Raw genomic sequence first — 19803 nt, forward strand, 5'->3', positions numbered from 1 at the left:
ATGTAATAAAACATGTTATTGGAATTTTTTTCCTTTGGTTATCATTTCTAACAACTGCCTGAAATAAGCCATTGCCAAAGAAAAAAAGAAATAAAGAAAAAAATGAAGAAATAACGAGCTCCTACTGTAAGCAAAAAGATATCTAAAAATCTCATCTTTGTTGCAGGTAAAAAATAAATGACTATTGAAGCAGCAAATATATAATTTCACATAGGGGGATAAGGTCCTCTTCCAGGGAAGGGAAATTATACCCGTGCTGCTGCTGCTGCTTGCCTGACAGGTTTGTTCACCAAAAAGTTTTCAAGTTCGATTTGAAGAACAAGCTCTGGATTCCAATTCTCTATTAAAAAAAAAAGAATATCTGGAAGGAAATTATTTTCTGAAAGTATCCCAGTGTTGGTAATTGAATGTCCTGAAAAGGTTGCTTTTGTCGTTTCTACGGATAAAGGCGCACATAATGAACCTGCTGAACTGAGACCAGGAGAAAATAACAAGTACCTATATCAAATAAAGCCATGCCAAACTACACATTAAAAAATCAAGAAAGTATCAAAAAAGTAGCAAACTTCATATCCATTCAAAAAAGAAGAAGAAAACATAGGTGCTTAAAAAAGGAAGAGGAAACCATAACAAAAAATTTCCCTACAAGTCTAAATTTAGCTTGTTTCAAAGAGGTCTGTGCTGGATATACGCCCGGTTTGGATATGCTTTCTTACTTTCTGTATCATTCTGTAGTCACAACCTTTCATTCTTCAGTTAGAAAAGGAAACTAGCTACAAATTTCATGGACAGTAAAAAAAGAAATGTGAAGAAACCAAAGAAAGAAGTTAAACAAAAAAGGGGCCAGTCTGTTTATAACAGAATCAAAAGTACTTTAAATAGACAAGCAACCATGAATTAAAAGGTTTAGATCATTAACTTGTTTTTCTGTGTTCCTATAATGCTGTGAAACGCTGGCTTTGTTCTTAATCAAAAGGGAGCCATATTGGGAATTAGGTTCCTAAACAACTGATGCATTCTACATAGATATTATACAAATCCCAGGCCAAATCCACACAATCTGACTGAAGAGCAGCCACCTTTTTTCAAGGAAGAAAAACAGCACAGAAAAGGGTTTCTCACAGGAAGCTGCCTGAAAAGCTTTAATGGCACTTCAGATGGATTGAAAATAGGAAAAGGAAGGCGGAAAAATCTTAATGAATGTCTCATCATCCTAAAGACACTCAATGCTTCCTTTACCCTTCTTTTAATACTATATAACTGTAAGCTTAGGGGTTTTATTTGTTTTTTCTACAAAGTCCATAGACCTCTGCATCTTAGAAAAGCACAATAACAAAAATGATGAAATTACAAAGTGTATCTTGTGTTAAGTGTCTGGCCTGAACATTGGTCAATACATTTTAAGAGAAATAGCAAGGCTTTAATGAATAACAAGCCTATTGAAGTCTGAGAGAGCAGATTTCATTAATAGCAATTTTCCTGCACCAAGTTGGAATAAAAAGAAACAGGAAAGGGGGGAAAAAACCCCAACCCAGCCAGCTCAGTTTTAAATTAAGACTGAGATGCAATTAATTTTTTTTAAGATTAGTTTCATAATGCATTCTCAGTTCTTGTAGAAAGGAGTATGAATAGTTTTCTGCAGTATTGTCTAATTAGTTACTGTTGCATGTAATAAAGGCCTCTCTGAAAGTGTTTCACTCTCCTATATTCACCATGAGCAACTGTGTGTTACACAGCAAACAGTGACCATATCTACAGAGGGGGCTCCAAATGTCTGTAATTTGTTTTCTTTTACTTGTTAGTAATATAATGATTAACCATGAACTACTGAACCAAATGACTATGTTGTAACAGTCTTCTCTCTCAAGGCACATTCAATTACTCAGTGCTCTCAGCTCCCAACATCATGTAGTTTTCCATATGCAAAACCTTCCGTTGCTTCAATAGAATATTTGCATGCAGAGAAATGAGGCATCTACAGATGTCCTTCCTATTCCAGGGACGTGCTGCTTTATTTTCATACAAGTTGAGGAATCTCAAAGTAGTTAAGGACATTCAGAAAACTGCAGGATTAAGTCATCACTTAGGAGTATTTTATTAATTGTAGCAACAATATCCTACCATTTTTTTAGGCTGACATTTAAGAAAAGAGAAAGTAAACAAAAAAAAATACTGAACTATACAGAGAGAACCGAAAATGTGTAAAGGAGATGCCAAATGGGACTAAAGATGATGCCTCTTTGAAGAAAAACATTAAGAGGTCAAGCATTCAATATTTAGAGGTGTAGCTTTATCTGATGTACACAAAAGTCAGTAAAAAAATAACTAAACCAGAGCTCATCACACACAGCACTTCACAGCACAAATAGGATGAAAAAATTCACCTATGCCAAATGGAAAAGCTGCAAATACTTAAATACCTAACATATATCCCAGTAACTAATGACTGTCAATCTCTGTTTTTTAAAGCAACATTCAGTTCCTTAACTACAAATAAATGTAACTAAAAAAGTGAAACAAGTCAAAAGTTGAAAGTTCAGAGGCTACAGAAAGGAGACTAATTCTGATAGTAAAATTCTTCTTGAAAATCTGACTACAATGATTTTAAGATGGTGTAGGTGAGTAAGGTTAAACAAAATTGTGCTTAATATAAAAAGAAAAAATATTTGCTTTCTGTACACTGAGTTATTTTTAGCTATTTTTATGATAAAAATGTTCTATACTGTTATACCTTCATTGTATGCTGCCTCAGACCTATCAGAGAGGTGTATGCCTGTCAACTGCATAGCCTTTGGGATCCTGTAAATGTATCCTGTTACTAGGGCTGTTCCCTTCCTAAGCATTCAGCAAAAGCTGTATTGTGCATTCTGAATTTCATTGGAACAAAATAGTGTCACATGTTATGTTTATTCAGTCATTTTAAAGCCCTACAATTTTACGGTGTGCTATTGCACACATCCAGAAACTCAACAAGGTCAGTAGATTCCTCCAGCCCTTGGAAGTAGGAAACTCATCCTGCAGTGAACGGGAGTTGTGTGTCCACAGGACTGCTGTATCAGGCCAAAAGAGCACAAAGAATGCAGTCAAGCATCAACGTTATTTCTACAGCTCAAGCAGTTGTTGATTCACTGTCAAAGGACAACCAACAAATAAGCCAAAGTTTAAGTTCACTAGAAATATCTAACATTTTTCATACAACAGGATCCTGTACTCAAGTTACCTTGCCATATGTAGACAGTATATATTCATTCTTGTAAGGAAATATTAGTATTTCCTTATTAATATATCTCCTACATTAACAGATTTACTATATTAATAAAGATTAAAATTCTGGAATTACAGCTTCGAATAGAGAAGCTTCACTTAGCACTGACAATTTAACTTTAAAAGCTAACTTGGTTGTGTACTGACAGCTACACACGAAACACACCCTATCGACCATTCAAAGAATACTGTCTCGCAATTAATTTAGAGAAAATTAATCATCCTCATCATGATTTCATGGCAAACTTGTCATCTCAAGAATCAGCCTGAACATTTTCAGTAGAGCATCTTGAGTGACGAGGCACTTTCCCTTGGTAATAACCCCGTGAGTGAGCTTACTGGTACTCAGGGCCCTGCACAAGTCAAGTCCTTTTGGACAAGCATCTGTCTTTCTATGGGCTGCTACAAAAAGAGAGTTTCAGATGACAGTTCAAGAGCTGTGCATGGAATGTATTAAAAGCAGTTTAGGCTAAGGTTTCTTTTCCCCGTATGTATCCTCCCATTTGCCTGCACTCCCTCTCCAGCTCGGGGCACAGCTCAGGACTGGAGGCACTTCCATTATTTTCACCAAACTATTATTGACTCAAGGTCCAAATTCTTGAACATGGCTAAACTCAAGTGAAAAAAACCCAAACCTACATTTAATCCTAATTCGGACTTTTAGACACTGGTGAAAAATAAAAGAAAGGTCTTATGTCTCAATTTAAGCTACTCATAAATCTCTTAATTTTACTAAGGGACTTGCAAAAAGCCAAGGATGTTGTGGCTCTGGCAGTCTGACAGCAGAAGCTTCTTTACAAGTGCAGCATTGTATCAGACAAACACTGTCTACTGAGACATAGAAAAGAAGATCAGTTCTGCCTTCATATCTGTTTGCTGAAAGTCTGTAACAAAACTGCCATCATATCATGCATCCAAAATCTTAACCATGCTTTTTCAGGCGCTTTTTTCCTCAAATACTCAAAGGAAAAATGGATTAAGTCAAGGATAAAAGTGAAGAAAGAAAACAACAATGGGCTTTGTTGTCAGAGGGAGGGAGCGGCTGCCGTGCTGGCCTGGCCCGGCTGTATTCCCAAGCCAGCCATCATTAATGGACTCACTTCCACTGAGGAAAAAAGGGAGGCCTGAAAGTGCCGGACAAAAGAAATCCCAGCAGACAAAGAAAAAACAAATTAAAAGCACCATTATAAAACACAGATGCTATAAGGAAAATAAACTTCACAAGATTTACTGGTTTTTGACAAAGCTGGACATCTGTGGAAAAGCCATCAGGAGCAGCTCTCAGGTACGGCCTGGCCGGGCTCGTGGCCCTGCTGCTTCACTCTCGCCCCAGCACAGCCCAGCCACCATGCCTCCCGCTCTGGAGCCAGAGGGAAGAGTCACTCTCCATATACCTTCACCATGGCAATATTACTGATGGCTACAATTCTTATTTGCAATTATTTTACTTACAATTGTTGTTAAACTTACAAAATAGTTTTAAGGCCTGAATGTGAGACCTAAATGTATGATCAAATCACAGATTTATAAGTTTTTTAAGTATATTTTTGGATATGAAAAGAAAGCTACACTGAGGGGGAAAAGTGTGTGTAACACTATAAAAAGAATTGAATCAACTGAAAGCAATTGATACAGTAAACTTATCCTCTTCTGATCAGTCAAGAACCTTGACTAATTCAGGACTGGTTTCATGTTTGTCAATGAAGTATTTTAGGGCACTAAAGATTAGATATCATCTTTGAGGAGAGAGGAAGAAAAATGTCCTGATTTTTCCATAAATACACAACAAAATGCAGCAGATACATTCCTGCCAGTCCCAAAAAGCTCATTTTTGCACACAGCATAGTGCAGCCAGTGTTACGCAAAGACATTTCATTGGATCCTGCAAGAATTCTGTTGATGCTGTCCCATGGATCAGTCCATTACTTTGTTCTTCTCTTTAACGTGGTACTATACAGGGACTAATGTGACAAAATCACTTCTTTTCTGATTAAATCTAGCTCTAACATATCAGTACCACAGATCCCAGCTGCATGCAGACAACAGTCTCACCCCATCAGACAGAAAGGAAACTCAGTAATTCACAGTTGAGCTTAAAACCAAAATGACACTCTAACACCCGAGGGATGCAAACAACAACTTACCACCAAAATGAAATGAGATCATTTTAACCATTAAATTTCCTTGGCAGTTTCAATTGTATGTCGCATGTCTCCTCATTCAAGAGTTGTGGGGTCCTCTTTTGCATAGAGAAATTACACCCTAATTAGGTGAGCAAAGCAAACTAGACTTGGCCCAGACATTTTCTGGTAGAAAAGTAACGATCATAAGGATTTTAGTTTCTCTATGCACTCCACATGAAAAACTAAAGTAGTATCAGACACCTCTCAGCCTCATAAGAAAATGATTCTATGTTGATTTTTTTTTTTCTTCCATTACTCCAATACAAAAAGGTTAGTAATAGTGTCATTAAAACTCAAAAACCCACTTGATTAGCTTTTATATCTTACACTTTAATAGACTACATTTCAAAGTGTACCATGTAGTCTACTGACATTAACACCACATATAAACATCTTTAATTTGGTAAATAAAAAAGCAGTAACTTCAGGCTATGCAATCATGTGGAGGCCGAGTTAGACAAAACTGAACTGTGTTTGGCCATTATTTCTGTTTAGTGTTAACACTGAAGATTCCTCAACTAAACATTCACTAATCATATATTGCAGGAGAAATAAAATCCTTTTTAATCGTCAGACAGAGAATAGCAGGAAAACAGAAGTGCCATAGATGTGGTGGTTTATTTTGCTTTGCTTCTTATTCGATACAAAAAGTTTCCCGGATGAGAATGGAAAGCTTCCCAGCTTTAGCTCCAAGACTTTCACCCTCATTCCTGACCTTTCCTCAGACATGTTCCAGTATAATCTGTAATCTACTACAGTCGGAAGAGGAAGCAGCAGCACCCTGGTGAGAAATGCTGCCTTGTGACCTGAATAGAGAACCTCGCAGAAGCAATGCTGGCTCACAGAAGTCACTTGGAAGAGCTTGACAGACAAACTCAATGGTCTCCCGAGAAACACACTCAACACCACGAGCTCTAATTACTGCCAAAGTGGGCTTTTCCTTTTATGCTTTGTTTTATTCAGTCAAATGTTTTATCTTTCTTTGTATATATTTTCCTAGAAACAGTCAGGAAACTAATTATTTTAGTCAGCTATTGCTTCTAAATTAAAGTTACATTGCCATTTCCTTGAATTGTACCCTACTAAATTTAGCCTCATTTCACACCCTAACCCTCGATATTTCTAACATAATTAGACTCACTAGAGAAAGACTATTATGTATTAGTCACAGCATGTATGTGCACATGATCTCACTTCTTAAAAGAAAATTTTTCTTTCAGCTAAACTAGTGCAAGTCCAAAATCTACCACTAATTCAATTCCATTGAAATGGATGGAAGAAAATGATGCAGCCAGTTGTTTTCATGATGTTTAAAACAACTTGATAACAAACCTTTTGAAACACAGCTGCATCAAATCTCATTATTATCCTAAGAAGGCAAAACTTTGTTTGCATCCAGGCAGGCATGTGATAGTGACAGGCGAGGCTCATAAGTCAGAATACTCTGCTGAGACATGCAAGCGCCAGTCCAAGTGTCTCAGTCACGGATGAGACAGAGTCCTCTGGCCTCTCACCCGAGCTCCTTGAACTTCATCTCTTCCAACTGCTTGTCAGCATCATCCACTCAAAATCTGAACATGGCCTCATAATGGTCCTTTCCTCCTTCTGAAGTTTCTCTTCTATTATCTTCAGCTTCAAAAACTTGGTCCCTCAGTTACAAAGTGTCCCACTAATGTCTGAAAGTCTCCTCCCAACCTTGGCAAAGGTCAGAAGAGAGCAGTAACTGCTACGACCCCATCTCTACCTGGCCACAGATTAGAAGAAAACAGTTCACACCTCGAGCTGGGATTTGAACCTGTCATTTACTTCTGCAATTACTGATGTATGGCTGGTTGTTCTGCCTACCTCCATGCATATTTCTTCTTTTGCTGCACTGAAAGAAATTAATTTGACAGTCCAGAGGAATCAAAAAGGAGAGGATGCCACTTCTGCCAGAACAGCAACAGTGTCCTGGGCCCCAGGGCACCTCTCACCAGCAGCTGTAAGGACAGCCTTAGTGTTAAATGCCTTGTACAAAAAATATCTCCTACGAATCTGACACAAGTTCCTGCTTCTTCCCGTGCTGTTTCCCCTCTTCATTTTGTACTGATACCAGTTTGCTGTGCTGATGTTCCTCAGAGAGCTGCACAGTAAAGGTGCCCTGAAGCATTTCCTTAGAAAACAACCCATCCACTACCACAGATACAAGTCTGGCATAATACTCATCTTTCAGGACTTGTTTAACTAAAAATATTGTTGGTACAAAGCTCAAGTCCATTTATAGGCAAAACTTTCCTTCAAGTAAAAAAAAACCAACACCACAAGTTGATTGCCAGCTGTTGGCTCCAGGCTTTGCATAGCCATAAAGCAGGAGGCAGCAGCAACACTTCAGCTGGTTTGCTCCAGATGGTAGTTACCAGCAAAATCAGCCAAACTGGCCTTTCTGTTCTTAGGTCATCTCCAGTAAATGCCAGTCACAGGCAATGAGAGGTCCAGATGTTGCCATCACTTTTGCACTAGACCTTGCACCTTCAACTCTTCACAGACTAAAAGACTGCAAGATCAGCTTCTTCCAACCAGTACAGGTATAACTGCAGAGTATTTTGAGAACAAATGTGACAGTGCAGTGCCCATCCTCCTCAACACATGGCTGTCAGCCAGCTCTGGACCAAAAGCGGTGGCTGTAGCTACCACAGCAGCTTGAGCTTGCAAACTCTTCTGAGGAAAGGACTATGTGAGCTCAGACTTCACACTCCACTAATGAGGTTATCATACAGGCACTGTGTACAGACTCTGTTACTCCAACTTCTTGCACATGGGAATTTTACTAACACTGTCTGCTGGTGAATGATGAAGCGCTTGAGAAAACAAGTATGCACTATCACTGCCCCTTGTCACGGCTATCAATCATAATTCATATCAACACAGTTTTGAATTCAAAGCCTTCTTTCAGGGATGACTCCAAGACTCTTTAGCATTATGAATTCTGGAAAATTTGGCTGTCTCAGACTTCCAAATGACACAGAATAAAACGATTTCATGAAAATTGGTTTTGTTTCAGGACATCACAGAAAAACTGTTCTTGTCTTAGAAACTGTACAAGGACTGGTCTGGGAACTTCTGAAGAACACCTCTGTCTGCAGCTGTGTTGGGTGAGGAGATGGAGAAAGTTTAATAGCAGTCCTGTTCTTGAAGAGCTTAGCTTATTGGAATTCAGTATTGATGATAAATTACATGTTAATACATTTGCAGTTTTTCCCCCATCACCTTTTTACCTGTGTCTTATTTTCTCTTGCTTTAGCTGCAACAATTATTTTAGCATCTGAATTCAATCCAGGTTGAATACACAATATTTACCCCAAGTTATGTGGAAAAAAGAAAAAAAAGCCTTGAGAGCCACTACATATGAGAACTTGATAATAATATCCACGGATAATTATAATAAATGGCTTGTCTGAAACACCCATAGAATAGGAACTGAAGTAAACCATAGCAATCTCTCTCCCTCTTCCACCCGCCACACACCCTCGGCAGCTCTGCTCTTTTACCCATGACCATTAAGGATGTTTTCTGGCTCTGTGACAGCATCGTGACTCAGGTCATGAGAAGTGTCAAAGATGCATTTCCTTGAGATGGGAAAAAGCAACAGATTTTAACAGCCCACAAAGACTAAGCAAAAAGAATAAGCCCAATCAGCATATTTTGAAAGGTTTATCTTTACCCTTAAAGACACAAGCATATTTTATTTCCAACCTTAATGCTTACGTTCCTTTCCATAAAGTGTTTACATTTTTCAGACTACCAAAAATGCTCAGTTGATTTAAATGCTTTACTTAAGAATAATAAACTGGAAAAAAAAGAAAAAGACAACAAGGGCAGCACCCATTTACTGCATCATCAATCACCCATCATAGACACAAGGACTCTGATTCAGACTGCAGGCACTGGAGATCAGCCCTGGATTCCCTCTCAACAGCAGTTGTGCCCCAGAATACGCACTGCTAGGGGAAGCAGAAAGTGTTTGGGCTTGAACTCAGCAGGTTCATCAGATAAAATAATAGTTCCCACCAGCTCTTGTCCCATTCCTTTCCCTTGCTGGTTACTAACACAGAGCTTTTCACATGCTTTCACCTTCCTTCATGCCAAACCTTACTTGTCATATAACACCCTCAATACTTAAACCTCCTCCTTTAGCTGATATGGTCTCTTGAAAAACTCTAGATTCTCCTTTCTCACCTTCTGATCAAACCTAGTACAGGCTTGTATCAGGTGAGCAAAGCTACTTTTTGTCATTTCACTGATCACAGCTCCCCCAAGCCACTTACATCCCTTGACCCAACAACAAACTTCCAGGTCACACTGTCTACCCCATATTAGACCTCTCTTCTCCTGACTAAATCTCAGCCTTTCCCCTTTTGTGCTTTGGACACAAATACCCCTCAGATCACATTGCTCCTTCAGTAACCAGCTCTTTTCAGATGGCTTATTTCAAAGCTCAGTCTTAGTACTTAGCCATAAAGTAGTGGAGCATGTTCCTTCTTGTGCATCACTATTATCAATATTTATCAATTTCCAGTTGGCAAGAACTGCAAAGACCTATCAAAAGTGATGTATAATCTGCAGAATGTCTTTATTACCCACCATGTACAAGAAGGGAATACACCAGCCTGTCTTTTATATACCTGTTTAACTGGTGGGATTTGCAGGTGGGAAACCATTGTTTTACTGTAAATTAAGAGGAACTAATCAAGGGAACAACTGAAATGACAACAGAATCCCAAACTGTTGTTTTATTAAGTCATTTTCAGAGAAACACTTAAAAATCCAGTTACCACTTCTCCTTGGACTCCCTCGGTACAAACATCTGACACGTTAACACTTGAGCTTATAGAAATTTTCTTCAGTTCGATGTAATCAAGACTAATATCATCCATCTTGACAAGAAAACTCAGTGGGACATTCACATCTCTGGTAATCCAACCCCTCTCTGCCTACCACCTTTCTTTCACCTCCTAATCCATCTTTGACATCACGGTCTCCTGTGCACTACCTATTATTTCCCTTTCGCATGTCTACCTAAAATTTTTCTGAGACGGTTTGCTGCAACCACTGTTAACAGGGTTTGCTGTGCTAAATCACTCAGTCATGTGGTTTTACACTTTCTGTCTCAAGAACTGCAATTCCCTTCTGATGTCAGTCTCCTTCAATTTCCAATTTATCTGGAATACTCACTACTCTTTTTAAAAAAAAAAAAATTAGAGCAATCATACATTTGCACCAGTCTCAGATTCACACTGTTTACAAAAGCTCACTTCTAAAACACTTTATGTACAGACACAAACTTCCCTTGTGACTGCATTTATCAGTCTACTTCCCTACTTATCTGAAGGGAATGAATCTTTCCCTTCCACTTAAGAAACTATCCAAAATACACCACCCACTTCTTTCACTCCAGTGATTAAAAAGAAAAAAGCAGCTAAAAACACAGCTCATTTACAACCAGTAAGCTCCTGGCCAGTGCCCAAATTGGTGCTTACAGTCAGCTGTTCATACCTCTTCTCCCCTGCTCTACATGTGTAATCTGGGGGCTGCTGTAATTGCCAGGCTATGGGGTACTTCTACCTGTACTTCCACGGCCAAGAGGTTCACATATCTCTGGGACCTTTCCAGAAGGAAGTAATGGCCTCTAAAAGTTATTAGCAGAAAATTCCCACCAGGTAAATAATTTCTTTTTCCAATTGCCTTAAAAATGCAGAGAAATTTCAAATGAGAGTGTGAAATCAGGAGAAACACTATGCATTTTAGGCAGCCCATTGCCTAGTTAATGTGAAGGGTTTATAAGAGTAGCTCAGTGACTGCAATATAATTCTTTCTGTATTAATAAAAAAGGTCTATTATTATTACCACTATTTGGCAAGTGTTCTGTATCTCTTCTAAAATAACCAAGAGCACACTTGAGAGTTTATAGGAAGTCATCAGTATGAAAGAAGTCTCGTTCTGATATTATGAAAGATGTACAACCGTGATGCAAATCATCCCAAATAAAATAATTGCTCTTAAAAGTGACTTACTGCAATCAACAGAATAAACATGGTTACCCCTCCACAGCACTGCTAGTGAGGAGCGCAGGGCAGCTGGTGAGGAGAAGGTGGGGGGTACAGCAGCAAGAGCAGACCAAGCCTTCCAGGTAACGAGAAGGAAGGGGGCAAGGCAATGAAACAGAAGAGGTAGGCAAGGCAAGGGGACTGGAGAAGGGAGCAAGGTGAGACGAGAGGAGCAGAGGTTCAAGGTGAAGAGAGCGGAGCAGGGGTTTAAGGCAAGGAGAGCAGAGCAGGTGGTCAAGGTGGAGAGACTTGTGCAGGGGGCAAGGTGATGAGAGTGGAGCAGGGCGGTAAGGTGAGCCAAGCAGGGGGTCCAGACAGCAGAGCGGGAGTCCAAGGCAAGCAGAGCAGAGCAGGGGGCGAGCTGAGGTGTGGCGAAGCGCCGCGCGGACCCGGCGCGCATCCCCGGCGCGGGCGGCGGCATGTCCGGGAGGAGGGCGCCCCCTGCGGGCCGCGCGGCGCCTGTCTGCACCGCTCAGGGACAACACTGAGCATGGGGGAAAAAGCGGCTGCAGACGAAGTTAGACTTCTAGACAAAGCTGGAAAAGAAGTTATTTGAAAGGACGTTTACATAAAAATAACTAGCCAAGTGTGATGTTCCTATCAAACAAATAGGAATGTTAAAAGTACATTAAAAAAAACATGCCCAGGCCTGTTCTGCAGCTTGCCCCGTTGTTTCTATAGCTATAAAAACTGATTTTCTGTTGAGAGAGGTTGCAGTCTCCAAAAAGCAAAATTAAAGCTTAATAGAGACTTTTCAAACAACTGTTTTCAACTGGTGTTCACAGTGCCAGCTATCGAGTTAAACTTTGGAAAGGAACTGCCCTCCAGTGCTTTACATTATTATACAGTTAATTTTCTTTGAAACTATTTTTGTCTGCCTTTCTCTAAATAGGTGGTTTCTTAAGTGAGTGTTACTTAAAGGAAACCAATCTGTTTTTCAGGAAGGGCTGATGATGTCAGTCCTTTCAACTCTGCTTTCCCATAAGAATTCTTCTAGTAAAAGGAGTTTCACTCTGGGAAATAGTAAAAAGTAACATGAAAATATTTAAAGCATCTCAGACTGCATGTTTATCAAACTCCTAGTTTTATGCTTGGATTTTAATCCTGTGGCCAGTATAACAAATGAAGGAAAAGTGAGAGGAAACATTTTTGATTCTTAAAATTAAAAAGATTTTGCAGTGAAAAATGTGCTATACTAAAATATTTATAAAGAGCTAAACCCAAGCCTGAATGTAATATATACAGAACAACATGTTTTTTCATCATTCTGAATTTATGTACTCCATTTCAGCATGGGTATTAAATCTGAAACATAACACTCTGCATTATGAATGGTCTTCTGGCAAAACTACACCGTCCAAATAAATACTTCAATCCCCAACAAAATGACAAGAAAATCCAGAGAGTACCACGTCATTATTGAATGTTTTCAGTAGGTGTGGATGTGGAGCTATAGGTCCAATGTGTGCTTAACTTTTTTACTATATTATTGTTTGTTCTGATACTGGAAATTCCTGCAATCAACAACAGACAAAACCCCCAAGTAACTTACTGGTGGTGCGGGAAATAATGATAACAACATAACGTAATGTTCAATTTTCAGAACAAAAACAGTAAGAGTTATACAGACCTTTCAGTTTTCCAAATAAAGCACTACATTTTTACAGCTAAATGCTCCTCACTATTCACACATGTGTCCTGAAGATAACAGGGGATATGTTGTATTATCAAGAACATAGCTCTGGTTGATCTACTCATCCATTAATCCACACAGCATACCTGTGAGATAGGTAAGTATTATAAACCCCATTCTGCACAAGTAAAAAGGTCACATAAGGCCATATTCTACACTAATGTTCAGCCCCACAACCAACTGATGTTGTAATAGTCTTATAATAGTAAAAGCCCATAAAAGGATCCCAATCTAACTCAGATATTACTGACAACACACTCTGGCAATCCAATGGAATGACAAAAATACAACCTCGCTGGATTAACAGACGGAATAACCCAAACAAAATCTGTGCTCACTAGAAAAGGTGCAAAGGAAATACTTCTTTATCATCCTCTATTTAACAGTTTACTTCATTTGGAAATGAAATCATCCCCACTCCCAGTAAAGGCTTACAATGTGTGGGTAAACAGTTCCTAGGGTACTCCAATAAAATGTAAATAGATTGCCTTGCTACTATACACACAGCAAACAGTTTCATTTGGAAACTAGGAGTCAAAAAACAAGTCAGAAAAATATTACAAAGCCTGAACTCTGAAAATATTTACAAGAACAAAAGCTAATCATCAGTTTACATCAATAGGTTACAATTGCTAATCAAAAAAAAAAGATGATAAGCAAATGCTTCGCTCCCAGAAGTCTGGTCTAAAGGCCTAAGGTTGTAGCAATGCTAGTGAAAGAAATATTAGCAGGATTAACAGCAGTTTTTCTAACTTAGGGCTTATTGAAGCTTTTCTAGATTGCAAAGGATGTAAAAGGAAAATCATGATGACACAGTTTTACACAGAAAAATCCTGCAGTTTACCACAATCTTCTCTGAATGTCATTTAATCAACAATTTGTCCCAGTGTAAAGGTGCTCCCCAAGACATGACCTCCGGGTTCATTTCCATTATAATCAGCTGCATTTAGGGGGTGATTAAGGAAAATAGCAGTTATTCTTCCTGAAGAAAACTACAAACTTCAAGTAGTTCCACACACCTGGAAACCAGTGATTATGTTCTTGTTATAAAGTAGAAAGCTGATAGAATCAACTGAATACAATTTATCAAGGATCACAGTGAGTTAAAAGTAAAGCAAAGAATTAAACCCAGAACGGTTCTTTTCTGTTCTGAGTACTGAGTCCTGTCACCAGACTGCAGTAACTCCTCTGAAGAACAATAACTTAACATTATAACATGATAAGGAGCTGTTACAATCTGAGTAAACACATTTTAGCTCACAAATTAATATAACCACCCACCTCTGGCTAATCCAGCTGCCACACACACACACACACAATCCGTCCACTGAAAGTCACTGTGAACTTTAGGGGATTTTTTCCATGTTGATAGTAAATGGCTTCTTATAAAAGGCATATTATATGGTTCAATATCCTGCCTGCCTTCAGTCAGGTAAACTAATATTTTATTGAAATGAAAAGGCAGCAATAGCAACTCTAATAAATCACAATATTGTACCAAACAGATTATTTAATATCAACTAATTTTATCTTTTTTTTTAAGACCACTCCACTAACTCCTCCATACAATCCCCACAAATTTCTCATTGAAAATTTTCATATAAAGGTTTACAAGTTCCCAACAGAGTCTTAATATGTGTTCAGCTTAAAGTCCTTCTAGACTGAGAAAGCGATGAGCACAATCTCCACAAAGTTCTCCAGAAACAAGTCACCTTCCTGCCTTAATTCTCAGCACTCATGTGCAGCCTTCAAATGGAGCTAATTGTTTAAACAGAGGTAATTTTGAAGCAATGATGGCTGCACACACAGAAAATCTGATTTATTATATTTCAAGACTGAGAACTGAAACCTGAAGCCACAAAACTCTTGAGATACTCCCACAGATGCTACTCCGTTTCTCTCAGTAACTCGTCCGTGCATGTCTTTCTCCTACCTAGAAAATCTGATCCACTGAGGATCCTTGAGCAAACTAAACTGCTGCTGGTTCTTCTTTTTAGAAGAGTGTAAAATCTATTCAAAGCTAAGAGTACTGCAAGGGCAATAACATACTGCAACTTCCCTTGACGGAAAACAGAATTGGTTGGATGAAAGCTACACAGCCTGATAGTTCCTTCCTGTCCTCTATGTGATGTCAACAGTTAGAAGGGATTGCATGTGCCACAGGAAACCTTGACAGCACTCTCCAGTCTGTTTCAAGCCTGACAGGCTGAGCTGCTGGTACAATGAGAGAAAGTAAAAAGTCTGAAAGGAGAAGGAAACTACAGATCCCATTTTGGTTGCCTTCCAGTGGCTTCAGGCATAGAAACATGGCTCCAGAATAGCTATGCAGAAAAACTTTGTTTAGAAAAGTCCAAAGGAAGGAGAAAATACAGAGGATTCTTCTGATACCGTTAATAATCAACAAGTCCTGAAAATGTTCCTTTGATTCAGAAATCCCACAAAGGTTCTTTCTATAGCAGCAAAGATGTTGACTATGACAGCATATAGCCGGGCTTTCACAAGCACTTCTAATTCTGCTCATAATTAGGGAAGGAGGACTGTTCTTTGCCATTTTTAATACTCTCAGACTGGAAAAGGGTGGCTACCCGTACCAAACTGCTATTTAAACTTTCACTTCAATGGAAGCTGTGACTTACTCTTAATAGAAAGGAGGGAGGGTAAGAATGCAGCAAATCCTGAACCCAAACAAAGCAGCTTCTAGCACAGACCTCATGAAAGAGAAGGGCAAAAAAGAACGGCAAATGCAAAACTGAAGAAGCTGCGACAATGATGATTTTTGAACCTTTTTTTAGAGGGTCCCCTTCATGTCCTTTTAGTTTCTCCAAAGCATGTCCACCACAGGAGTTGGCTGTACACATCAATTATTAAAGATTTTTTTTCCTTTGTACATTATTTGTCACATTATTCAAAAACACACAAAAAAGTGAACAAAAATCTATGTCATTAACTTCACATTGCCTAGCTTCCAAATGACTCCTTAAGCAGTATACATTGTGGATATCCAGATGTGCTTAATGATGTTGATGAACAATGAGAATTTCAGGTAACTGCATTTGAATGTTGACCAGATTACTGACTGTGTGGTAGATCAAAACAAAACTTGAAACCTGAAGACCCCAAACAATTCAGTTTATACAGGTGAAATTACTAACACATCTGTGATAGCACAGTTCACCTCAGCTGCAAAACAAGAACTATCTTTCTAAAGTACATTGGCTCATTTCTGTAATATTTGCATGCATTCCATAATTTTGCACAATATCTTCAGCCTTGTATTTTATGAAACTCATAAAACAAACTACATAGGCAAATAGAATGAACCAAACTAATTCTTGTTATCTCCAGTAAAATCAACATTTCTGTTTTTCAGGCTGTTAGCAAATACTACTGATACATGAAGCTGGAAGACTGTGAAGATCTTTAGGACAGGATTTCCAAAAGTATTTAGGGACCAAATCTTTTTTAGTAGGGCAGATACACAGCAGGTACTGAAACATCTTAGAGGATGTGGGCATAATGAGTCAAGGGAAAAGGTTTCTTGGCAATGTAAGGGGGAGGAGAAAAAGAAAGAAAAGAATTTACCATGGAGTGGTGAGCCCGAGGGGCTGCTTGACAGGCCTGGAACAGGACTACAGCGTCCTCCTTGCTTAGATGTCAGCTCTTGCTCAATCTCTTCCAAGCCTGCACTCTTTTGGAACCGACTCATGCGATTCACCACCCGGGGGGACATGTGTGTTCGGACACAGGGCTGCCCGCCGTAAGGATTGATAGGGAAAACGTGGGAAGTGCCACGGAGCGTGCTGACCACAACCCAACGACAGTCATGGCTGAAGGAGATATCCTGCACCTGGAAAACAGAGAAGGGGGATGGGAATGTAGTCACCAATGTACAATGGACTATCATGTTTTAAACATACACAAATCTTAATGGGAAATCTAAATAAACCCCCCTAGGTTTAGGCAATGACCTGAACTTTTGCATAGATACCACTGAACTTAGTATGCACTATATACTATGAATATAAGCTGCAATGTAATACCTGGTTCCAAATTCTGTGTACTTTTCAAAATATTTTGAGATTTTTCTCTTCAACAGCCCTGAACTTAGGAAAACAAACCATGCTGCAGAGTACTACAGAAAGCCACAAGGGCTTGGTTTAATTTTCAAATAGAGTTTAGTTCTAAAAGGAGTTGGGAAATCATTTCAATTACATGTTTTGTTATTTGCTTGTTTACTTTAATTTTTAGAGATTACCCAAAAAAGGGAAAAGCGAGGGATGAGGAGAGAGATCTCACCACTGGGTCTGATTTTGACAAATACTGGCACTCAAAACTGTGTTTTAAGACAACAGAAATACTCTGTCCTACATAGCGAACAAAAAAATCAATGGCCACCATTTTCAAAAGCTGTCTATAATAGTCTCTATCATTCATCCAGGTATCCCTGGGCCCATGCTCTTTTTATCTATTTATTTATATTTTTGTCAAGAAGAAAGTGAACAACTTTGCCTATTTCTCTACATAACCTCACTCCATTTTACACATAACAACCTTTACTAATCAGCTATTAAAGTTCCAGGAAAGACCCCATTAGATTTCTTATTATGCATATGAGTGTGCATCCACCACTTGAGAAACACAAGTCTTTTTTTTAGCTTAAAACGGTCAGTTTTGAAGCAAATATAAAAATACAGTTAAATATTTTCTAATATAGTTACTCCTTGCATAGATCTCAGATACAAAGTCCAGAGGGATTTAATCCTCTTTTAAGTGTGCTTTACACAACGCTTTGATGGAAAGCAAATTCTTGTTCCTGAAGGAATGCTTTAAAACAGAGATTAAAGTTTGTTTCCAACCCTGTACTGGCAGACAACTCAAGAAAACAAGAAGTCTGGGTTAAAATGATTTATCATAGAAAAAAATAACCTAAAATAATTCTTCCAAAAATGTTTTTAAAGGTAAAAGCTGACTAAAAGAAACCACCTACATAAGTGGGGTTTAACACAGCAAACAAATATATAGACGAAGGATTAGTTTTCATTCTATTATGAAACAGCATAAACTAAATAAAATTCTTTAAGATTTCACTGAAGCCAGTTTTACAATACACTAGGTACTCAAATTGGAGTAAACACTGATAAAATCTTGACAAATATTCCAGAAATGCACTCCAGCTACTCCAGACAAAAGCAGCAAGTATTCATCAAAGTGCAAGTTTCCAACTGAGCCCTGAAGCCTCTGAGATAAAAAAAGGATTTAAGTCTTGTGACTTGTGACTAGATATTTGGCTGACAGACTGTCACGACACAAAATGCTTCATCATAGATAAACTAAAAAACAGGGCTACACACCTGCTCTTTTCAATTATGGTGACATACCCAAATGATCTGCTAATGATAGAACTAAACCACATCCCCAAAATCTGACAGGTTTTGCACTTTCAGTAATTCTGGTATTACTGACATAAAGTCATAGCATTTAGAGCAACTCGTTTGCCTACAAAGTGTTTCATCTTTAATAGATTGCTCAAAAAGGATTAGAGAGCCCACAGGGATTAACAAGAGCCAAAACAAGGGGGAAACCCCAAAGCCATGGCATCGGGGAAAAACTATGGCACCAAGAGTACTTAAATACTTGCTGTTTGAAGAGGAAATTTCTACTGGTCAAAATCAAACATGGAGCACATACAAATTGTTGTTCTCAGCTGGAGCAGAAAGATCACCCATTTACTAAAATCATTAAGGTTGTTGGAATATAATTGTAATCCTATCATAGGCCCTGCTTTTCTAGTAACATGAAGAATGGCCATGTTTGTGGTTAGATGTGACCTCTCTGAACACATCACTGTTTTCCAAGATTTGGTATTCATTTTAGATCCAGCTTTAAATTCCCTTCCTGATCTCTACAACCATCTACCTGTCCCAGCCTCAAGAGAACAGCAGCTCTTTGCTCTTCTGCTCTCTCACTCCATGCCTCCAACACAAGTTTTTTTTCTGTCTTGCTCTGGAGTTTCATGCTCCTTGCAGAACAATGTTCTCTCCTGAAACCACAGCTTTCTGAAAGGCACTTGACAGATCTCTTTGTGAACTGGCACCTTTGAGCTGCATTTATAGGACAGACTCTAACAGCCTGTGCCTCTTCAATCTCTTCCCTCCTGCACTTCGTCTGCTTTCACAGACAAACCCTTTAAATCAGTTTTCACTCACATCTACCATGTACCCTATCTTATGTTATTTGGTAGAGCATTTTTAGAGGATATTTTTGTGAGAAGATAGAGAAAAAATACTGTATTTCACTGTACTGCACAACAGGAATGTCTGTGTTCCAATGTTCAGTATGTGCCCTTAGGATTATGTTGTTTTAAAAACACATACAACAGCCCTGGCACGTGACAACACAAACCAAGAAAGTGGGAAACAATCATAGCAGGATGTTTTTTTCTCAATGTAAACATTACACAGAAAGAAAAAAACCCCTATTCCTGATCTTCAGGAAGAAAGTTTGGAACAACTTAATCCAAAACGCTCCCTTTAAAATAACGATCACAAACACTGGCTGCACTTAGAGAGTGGGTATCGTG

General features: G+C 38.7%; 1 protein-coding gene across 10 annotated transcripts in view; it reads right to left on the minus strand.

The window, feature by feature from the left end:
• BCAS3 (BCAS3 microtubule associated cell migration factor) overlaps positions 1–19803 on the minus strand; it is a 344925-nt gene that overhangs the window by 220460 nt on the left and 104662 nt on the right. For all 10 annotated transcript variants that reach the window (XM_062012154.1, XM_062012155.1, XM_062012152.1 and 7 more), the window contains one exon: positions 16806–17070. In XM_062012154.1, coding sequence (XP_061868138.1) covers positions 16806–17070 — 265 coding nt within the window. The remainder of the gene's footprint in view (positions 1–16805; positions 17071–19803) is intronic.

The sequence above is a fragment of the Colius striatus genome, chromosome 20 (genome assembly GCF_028858725.1).
Source record: "Colius striatus isolate bColStr4 chromosome 20, bColStr4.1.hap1, whole genome shotgun sequence".
Taxonomy (NCBI): Eukaryota; Metazoa; Chordata; class Aves; order Coliiformes; family Coliidae; genus Colius; species Colius striatus.